The sequence below is a fragment of the Ixodes scapularis genome, unplaced genomic scaffold, assembly GCF_016920785.2.
Source record: "Ixodes scapularis isolate PalLabHiFi unplaced genomic scaffold, ASM1692078v2 PGA_scaffold1__304_contigs__length_218370807, whole genome shotgun sequence".
Taxonomy (NCBI): domain Eukaryota; kingdom Metazoa; phylum Arthropoda; class Arachnida; order Ixodida; family Ixodidae; genus Ixodes; species Ixodes scapularis.
In genome coordinates, this window is record NW_024609846.1 from 161472742 (window position 1) to 161482287 (window position 9546).

The 9546-nt window shown below is 46.6% G+C and overlaps 1 protein-coding gene across 1 annotated transcript; it reads left to right on the forward strand.

Moving 5' to 3' along the window:
* Positions 1-5549: 5549 nt before the first annotated feature.
* LOC115311158 lies at positions 5550-6142 on the forward strand. The gene has a single exon (XM_040222077.3). It carries the CDS (start codon positions 5615-5617, stop codon positions 6140-6142), a length of 528 nt encoding a protein of 175 aa, XP_040078011.1. The 5' UTR covers positions 5550-5614.
* The last annotated feature ends 3404 nt before the right edge of the window (positions 6143-9546 follow it).

Sequence of the window (9546 nt, forward strand, 5' to 3'; positions counted from 1 at the left end):
TGAGCAATAAAGTCTGGAGCATTTGAAAGCTATCCATCAGGAATAACACCGAAGAAGAATTTACACCTGAGAACTCAACGTTTTAATTCATGCGTGTCGACGAAAAAGGAGATTTTCAGTAAATGATTGATAGTCCAGCGGTGTGTGTCTCTTTTTTCTCCCCTCCTTCGTTTTTCCCTCTACGTTCAGCTGGAAACCATCAGAAGCATGTCAAACCAACCAACCCTGCTGTAGGCGATCGCAACCTATATTATTGCTAAGAGAGTGATAATTTTGAACTTCGTTCCCTATATTAGAATAAAAAAATGAAAGCCGTTTACAAATTCCTGTAACACCGAATTGGAGCGCAGCTCTTGAGGAGTAGGGAAGGGTACTGAGGGGGATCACGTCACCTGCGGGTAGTCACGTGACCCCGGGGGGGTCACGTGATCTCGGGGGAGGGGGGTCACGTGACCTCGGGGGTCACGTGACCCCCCCCCCCCCCCGGGTACGCCGACGCCGACGCCGACGCCGCTCAGGCTGCAAACGGGCCCCTAAGAGCTGCGCTCTAAAATGGACAAGCTTTTGAGGAATCCTAGAATACCACGCTCACATTCCAGCAAAGCGAGCAGGGTCGGCCAGATTGAGGCGCAGTCGTCTTTAGCGTCGCGATTGCTACGTCATTGCTCTACCTACACTGATGAGATGTGCACTGACATTCGAATCAAGTCTCTAGAGGCCGTATGCAGGTCAAACAGACAGGCGCGCCCTCGCCACCACTCTATACTTCAATATCAAATAGGCTCACCGCATAACGGGAAGGCCGTTTGATTAAACCGGTGCAGTTTGCCGGCCACCGGTCACCCACTTGTGGAAACTGGTCACCAATTTGAAGAATCGGGCGACCCGTTTGCCCAAACGGTCACCGGTATGGCTCAAACGTGTGACCCATTGCACAAACAGGGGATCGGGAGGCTATACCGTTAAAGGTATGAACCCGATTACTATTATACAGGTTCCACGTGTTTTTTAGAGCGCAGCTCTTAGGCGCCCGTTTCCGGCTTGAGTGGCGTCGGCGTCGCCATCGCCGTCGCCGTCGGCGTAACCAAGGTCACCCCAAGGTCACCCCAACGTCACGTGACCCCAGGTTATGTGACCCCTCCCTAGGTCACATGACCCTCCGAGGTCACATGACCCCTCTCAAGGCCACCTCAAGGTCACGTGACCCCCCAAGGGCACGTGACCCCCCCTGAGGTCAAGTGGCCCCCCTCCCCGAGGTCACGTGACCCCCTCCCCCAAGTCACATGACACCCCCTTCCCGAGGTCACGTGCCCCCTCCCCCGAGGTCAGGTGACCCCCCGGAGCATATTAAAGCATGAGGGGAGGAGGAGGAGAAAGAGGAGGAGGAGAAGAGGGGGGTCGATTCTCCCCTTAGTACCCTTCTCTCCTCCTCCTCAAGAGCTGCGCTCCAATTCGGCATTACAGGAAGTTGTAAACGGCTTTCACTTTTTTTTTCTGCAGGATTGAAGAGCACTGAAATAACATTATTCGGTAGCCGACTCTATTCTTGACATGTACGCGGAACAAAAAAGTATTCTAAAGCATAACTTCTACAGTCAAATTTTCTGTTTTCTTAAAGGATTCGACATCCGTGAAATAAAATATGACGAATACAAATATTTACTTTTGTCCAATCTTGTCATTTTTCAATATACGTTATGCATTAGCTATAATCAAAATCTTATGCTAGAAAAATACAGTGGTGAAATTAAAACTCATCGTTCATAAACATGATGCCTTCACCGCACTCACACCTTCCTGAAACAAACCTAGCGCATTTGTAGTTAACACTTACAATTTTATAAAAAAAAACACAAAACAAAAAGCTCTTAAATTGAACAGGGATATTCAAGGATTCGTCAGGCACAGTAGGAACAAAGAGTTTTTTTATATATTTGAACACCACAGAAAAAGAAACGCTCACACTGACACGAGTTTGAGGCATAATATTTCTCAGGAACGCAGAAAAGCCATCGGAAACGACCAACCTTCCTCCGGTCACGACGGGCGCTAGGCCAACACAATCGTCCAAGCGGGCACACAAAACACTTGGACGGTAATGCCACCTTTGAAATCGTAAATCATATAACTGAACCTGACACGCACAAAAAGAGGATACCGGCACAGTCTGGCCACTTTAACCTAAGTAGGTAAAAAACAAACCATTCACTTCGAAAACATGATGTTTTCAGACGATCCCGACGTCGGAAAGAGCACTCGTCGTATTAAAATTATATTTTTAAAGGCGTGATATCAGTGACGGCAGGAAACGAATAGTAGGGATCGGTTAGCTGAGTAAAATAACGATATGAATTCCTGGAGAAGAGGATCAAGGAGGACAAAGGGCAAACATCAATCTCCACACACTGCTAGGTGACTGGTGCGCGACTAGAAATATCGCCTGGTCCTGATGTCGCACCAGGGACCTCTCCATTTCCAGTGGAGCGCTCTATTAGCTGAGCTAGCCAGGAGCTAGACGCCAGTAGAGCAAGCTGGTTTTAACAGCTGACACCTGTCAAACACCAACAAGGCTGAACGGCTTGCATTTTGAGGCTATGGTGTTAATGCAATTAATGTGAGGGTGCAGCGAACAGGACAAGAGTAACGATAAGAATCCTTGGAGAATGGGAACAAGGAAGACAAACTTCAAACACTTTCTTTGAGGGGCATTTTCTCCTGAGCTCATATTTCGCTGCCCATTATACTATTTTACATGCCGTATATCGGATAGCCATAAGCAGACGATAGGAATACCACATATTTTTTAAATCGTATATTTGGTAGGCGCGGAATTCTATACGTACTACAACATTCTAACTATAACGTGCAAGTTTTGAATCATGGCGAACGTTCGAGTTTTTTCCCAGTCGTATGTAAACCGACACACTTCTCCTGAACGGAAAAATGGTCAGAGTGCAGGCGAGCTGGTGAAAGTTGAACATGATGGTAAATCTAAGACTGGGGTAGAAAAAAACGAAAAAGCAAAGAAAGACAGTTATATATATATATTTTTTTTTCTGTTTGCTCTTTGACTATTTTGCCGTTAACGTGTGCTCGATAGGTGTATTTAGTGTCCAGAAGTTGGAAACTTTATCTAGGGAGTACTTGCGCGTATTCTTCAGTAACACCTGCTATGAACCTAAGATTTACTCGAGATGGTTGTTCAGATTTGATCGATTGATTTACCCTGGAACCTACAAAGCACAACTGCTGAACAGCAATTATACTTTCTAGCTTACATAAATTAACAGTTGTGCCTAAAATACTAACCAACAACTGTTTTTTTATTATGCCACGAATTTCAAAGCAATAAGTCGGGATAAGCGATTGTACTCCACTTGCCAAACGGTGTTTATTCAAATAGGCTCTGTCATGATATATTCACTGAAGACGTTATTTAGTAGAATGCCACGTGCGGTAAAGCGTTGATTTATTTAATATCTTGGTAGCCGTTGTCGAGCCAAGTTTTCAGATTTGAAGCAAAATATCCTGATTTCAATCAGAGATCTTTGAAAGAAGATTAATGAAACCTCGAACCCCCTGTGTTGTCTCGCTCTGATATTCGTCAAGTAGGAAATCATCACAATTTTTATGCAAGGTCATCCATTGAAAATACACTGATCTGGCTGTTATTTCTAATCGGGGACACTTGATATATGATATAATTATTATTGTTCTTGATTGACGTCCTACATTTTAGATAGACAGGGTGCAGGAGTTTTAGGCACACGTTGGGACACCCTTCTCACTTGAGGGTTGTGGGTTATGCTTGCCATCTTCTAGCAATGTAGGCGAGGAAAATGTCTCAGTCATTTTGGCTTCGTGTCCTTGACAGATCTTCAAGTAGCGAAGCAGTGTAAATATTCAGGTCACAGGTGGGTGGCAGTTGTGACAAAAGAATTAGAATATACACATATACGAGTGTCGCTAAAAGAAGTAAAGCCTCACATTTTTTTTTCTCTTCTAAAAACAAAGAAGTAATATGAAAATATACACTTTGCAAGATTCATGATTGCTGCATACCCGTATGTAATTTCACGTCCGTTGCACTAATACCGATATTGTAATAGTTTGTGAACATGCTGTCAATGTCTGTCATTCGTCGGAAGCAACGAGCTGTAATTGAGTTTTTGTGTCAAAACATAAACTACGAGAAAAGTTCCTAACCACTTATTCGTAGTTTATAAAATATATGCACTCGATAGGAGCCATGGCGGGATGCTAGATAAAAATAATGAAAGCTTCGGAAGGTTGCGAGATGGAGTCGCGCGATCGGTCGCAGTCGGGGCGACCTGCCGCTGAAACCAACCCAGACATGCTGAGTTCATATTTGCGTCGATGAATTTATTCATGCGAATTGTGACATTACAAACCGATAATTGGCAGTTGAAATTTCAGTCACGAAACGAATTTAATGCCAATTATCGAGAATACCGGTATGTGTCGCAAAAAGAATCGAAGATTTTTTTTTTCTGCATGACATTGCCCGCCTTTACAAGTCTCAAAACCAGGGATGAAATCGCCAACATATGTTTTACTGTACGCTCTCATCCTCCCTATCAGCCTGCTTTGGTACCGTCATATTTTTACCTCTTTAGGCCAATAAAGAATGCACTGCGGTGAAGAAGGTTTTAGATTAACAATAGCTAAACTCGTAGAGTGAGAACGCTACATGAGCAAAAAACGAGCTGGCAAGCGAAAAACATGCATACCCTTGTTCGACGATAGCGTAAAGTCAGAAAATTGAGTAGATGTTATGCAAACAATAGCATTATGCAAGAAAGGTTGAGTAATATTTGGTGTAAATTTTATATTTCTAATAAACTTTTTTTGATAAAAGAAAATGCAGGACATTTCTTTCTGAGCACCCGCGGTAAATAGCGGGCTCAGACAAGATTTGCCTGAAGGGGACATATCAATTCCTCTCTATCTTGAACCGGGAAGTCTTGATATCTTCAAATCAAATGACCTTCGATAATATGCCGATACCAATACTGTTCGATAAGGAGTGTCCCATTCCCATAATTTCAATCTGGTATCACTAATTCCTCGAACTACATCGTGTAAAGCATGCTATACCTTCTGCAGCAATACAACCTAATATTACAAGGCTGATCAAGCCCCGAATACTGCGGAACGACGTGTAAAAGACCTCCAAGCAGAGGAATATATTGTCATGAAAGAAGAAGAAGTTCGGTGGCTCCGGACAGATCAGGAAGTGAGGAGGTAGAAGTGAAGACATCCTGACAACTGCCACTTTTCAAATGCTTCCCATCCCTCTTGTATATTAAATCATTTCATTTATCACCGTGACATTTTGGTGGAGGTGCGAAGCCATCCCCCTGACCTCTTCTACACCACACTGGAACTCCGGAACCGACAGCTACCGACTTCAGTCCAGATGTCTACGTCGAACACTCCACCCGAGGAAACTCCTCCTTCGCCATCACCGGCCCTTGTACTCTCAAAACCGCGTGACCCAGGAAACTTCAGCGGATCCGGTGAGCAAGATGTCGAGGAATGGCTACTACTTTATGAGCGCATCAGCACGCACAACCGGTGGGACCCAACCATCATGCTCGCCAACGTGATTTTTTACCTCAAAGATACAGCCCGAACCTGGTTTTTAACGCATGAAGAAGGCATCACCTCGTGGGACACGTGCAAAGAACAACTCCAACACCTTTTTGGCGACCCGATCGGACGAAAGCTCTCGGCTAAGCGGAAGCTTGCTTCGCGCGTGCAGACACCCACAGAATCATACATAGCGTACATCCAAGACATCCTTTCGCTCTGCCAAAAAGCTGACCCCAACATGCCTGACTCTGAAAGAGTGCCTCACATCTTGAAAGGCATTGCAGATGATGCATTTCAACTTTTAGTTTTCAAGGATTGCGCAACAGCAGATGCAGTTATCAAGGAGTGCCGTCGATTCGAAGAGGCGAAAAAACGTCGCATCACAGCGAATTTCATCCGCCTCCCGAACACAGCACCAACATCATCATGTGAGGACCCAACTTCTCAGAGTCATCATATAGCAAAAATTGTCCGACGTGAACTTGAAGCAATGTCGCCTTCCAGTTCTCTACATGCACCTGCTTAACCGGAACCCGCCGTGCCCATATCAACTGTGCAAGCTATTGTAAGAGAAGAAATGAATAAGTTTCACGCACCGACATACACAACCGGGCGCCGCTTCCCTCTTGTCCACCAGACTCCTAACTCCCCTCCCCCTGGCAACTTCTCGTACCGACGTGACCCCGCAGCCTGGAGGACCCCTGATAATCGACCTATATGCTTCCATTGCAGCGGCGTGGGCCATATCCAACGCTACTGTCGAAACCGGTCGAGCAACGGCCTCCGATCATCCGAGTCGAATGGTTATCGTCCCTCCTTTGACGGCCGATTCCGTGGCCGTCCAGGTTCAACACGTTCAGACGACAACCAATACACTATGGCCTCCCGCAACTGCCGTTCTCCGTCCCCACTCCGCCGCCAGTCATTGTCCCCAGCGCACCGCCGCTACATGTCGCCGACCCGTGACCACGCAGCATCGGAAAACTAACCAATGCAGCTTTTCGAGGTAAGGCTGCATCGATGTCATTGACCCGAAACCCTCTCAACAAACACTCCTTAACAGTTCATAATCAGCTTCGTGTATCTATCGACGGAATTGCCATATATGCTCTCATCGACACCGGTGCTGCTATTTCTATAATGAGAGAGGATCTACGACAAAGACTTCATAAAGTCTTAACGCCGCCAGACTCTACATCTCTACGCGGCGCAGATGGTCATCTCATATCTTCTCTTGGCATGTGCGGTGCACGTATTGCCCTAGAAGACAAGAAAACGTTCGTCCTTTTCACCGTCATTCAAACTTGTCCCCACGCTTTGATTCTCGGATGGGATTTTCTCTCCGCCCACGCCGCTCTCATTGACTGCGCCACAGAAAATATTGAACTCGACGTATCATCCCCAGGCGAGCCCCAGCCGGTAGTTTTAAAGCTATGTTCAGTCGAAACATGCCGAATTCCACCTCTTCTAGCGGTTCCCGTTAAGGTGTCATCAAATAGCCCTCTTGTGGACGGAGATTATATAGTGTCTCCAAGTATGGACGTATTATTCACCAAGCAACTCAGTGTGGCCCACTCCATCGTTTCCGTCCTCAATGGTTCCACTTCCCTCTGGGTCGTTAACATTTCCCAGAACCCACAACTCCTTGCAAGTGGAACTTCTCTTGCCATCACATCGCCGTTGTTCTCCGGAACACTATCTGTTAATGCAGTGGATCAGCAACATGATCGCCCAGGTTCGCCACCAATCTCCGACCTTAACAAAATAACGGCTATGATTGACTCTGGACTGGATACCACACGGAAACATCAGATACAAAACCTTTTGCTCAGATACCGCGACGTTTCCGATTTGGGAAGTCGCCCTCTAGGACGAACGACGGCGATTAAACACCAGATTAACACCGGAACACATCCACCTCTACATCGGAGCCCTTACCGCGTTTCCCGCAGTGAACGGCGAATCATCCAAACAGAGGTCGATAAAATGATTGCACAAGACATTGTACAACCATCCTCAAGTCCTTGGTCATCCCCAGTCGTTTTAGTTAAAAAGAAAGACGGGTCCTGCCGTTTCTGTGTAGACTATCGTCAGCTAAACAAGATCACAAAAAGAGATGTGTATCCATTACCTCGAATTGATGATACCTTGGACTCCCTACATGGTGCAAACTACTTCTCCACTATCGACCTTCGGTCCGGATACTGGCAAATCAGCGTGGACGACTCAGACAGAGAAAAAACGGCTTTCATCACGCCAGACGGGCTTTACGAGTTTAAAGTCATGCCCTTTGGGTTGTGCAACGCCCCGGCCACTTTTGAAAGAATGATAGACCGACTTCTAAAACCCCTAAGGTGGACAACTTGTCTATGTTACTTGGACGATGTGATCATTTTTTCTGACTCCTTCTCATCTCACCTCGAGCGCCTAGATCACGTCTTGAACATTTTCAAGCAAGCAAATCTTCAGCTAAATTCGTCAAAATGTCATTTCGCTGCCTCCGAACTCAAAATGTTGGGTCACCTAGTCAACATGCACGGCATCCAACCAGATCCAGATAAGACAAAGGCAGTCCAGGAATTTCCCACACCACAGTCTCCAAAGGATGTCCGAAGCTTCCTTGGACTGTGCTCATACTTTCGACGCTTCATCTACCAATTCGCCCACATTGCTCAACCTTTGACGCAACTCCTCAAGAAGAACCAGCCCTTCCTATGGAAAACAGAACAGGACGTCGCTTTTACTCGTTTAAAGGACGCTTTAACCACCAGTCCCATTTTGGGGCACTTCGATGACTCTGCTCCAACTGAACTGCGCACGGATGCCAGTGGTCATGGCATCGGAGCTATACTAGCCCAGCAGCAGTCGGGACAGGAGTGCATAATAGCTTACGCCAGCCGTACTCTTTCCCCAGCAGAGCAAAATTACACAATAACCGAGCGTGAGTGCCTTGCGGTCGTATGGTCGATCGCAAAATTTCGCCCATACTTATTTGGCAGGCAGTTCTCTGTGATCACTGATCATCATGCCCTCTGCTGGCTCTCCTCCTTGAGAGATCCCATCGGCCGCCTTGGACGCTGGGCCTTACGTCTCCAGGAATATGATTTCAAAGTCATCTACAAGTCCGGAAAACTTCATCGCGATGCTGACTGCCTATCTCGTCATCCCGTAGGCCCTGTTGACCAAACCGCTGACAACTCGGATATTCCTATTCTTCGCGTCTCTCATTGGCCTAACATCGCGGACGAACAACGCCGTGACCTCTTTCTGAAAAAAATCATAGAAGCAGTGACCACCGATGCCAACTCGCCATCATCCAGATATTACACGATCCAGAACCATATACTTTATAGACACAACTTTCGACAAGAAGGTCCATCTTTACTTTTGGTAATTCCAAAACACCTACAAAGTACGGTTCTCGGTGAACTCCACGACGCACCATCCGCCGGTCATATGGGTGTCCTTCGAACTTACGCACGCGTAAAGCAGCGATTTTACTGGCCCGACATGTACAGGACCGTCAAACGTTACATCTCATCCTGTGACTCCTGCCAGCGCCGCAAAACTCCACCCTTACGACCCGCTGGCCTTCTACACCCACTCACTCCCCCAGCTTCCCCGTTTGACCGAGTAGGAATTGACCTTCTTGGTCCGTTCCCAACTTCCTCGCTGGACAATCGCTGGATAGCGGTTGCCATTGACTACGCTACCCGCTATGCAATCACCAAGCCATTGTACAGCAGTACAGCCGTGGATGTAGCGCAATTTATTTTAGAGGAAGTAATTCTGAAATACGGTGCCCCTCGACAACTTCTATCTGACCGTGGCCGCCCCTTTGTGTCCCGAATTGTTGCCGAAATATTGAACCTCTGTTCTGTCGTTCACAAGAAAACTACGGCATACCATCCACAAACTAACGGACTTGTC

Excerpts from the sequence above, each read along its gene's own strand:
- LOC115311158 (XM_040222077.3), top strand. The coding sequence starts at position 5,615 with ATGCTCGCCAACGTGATTTTTTACCTCAAAGATACAGCCCGAACCTGG.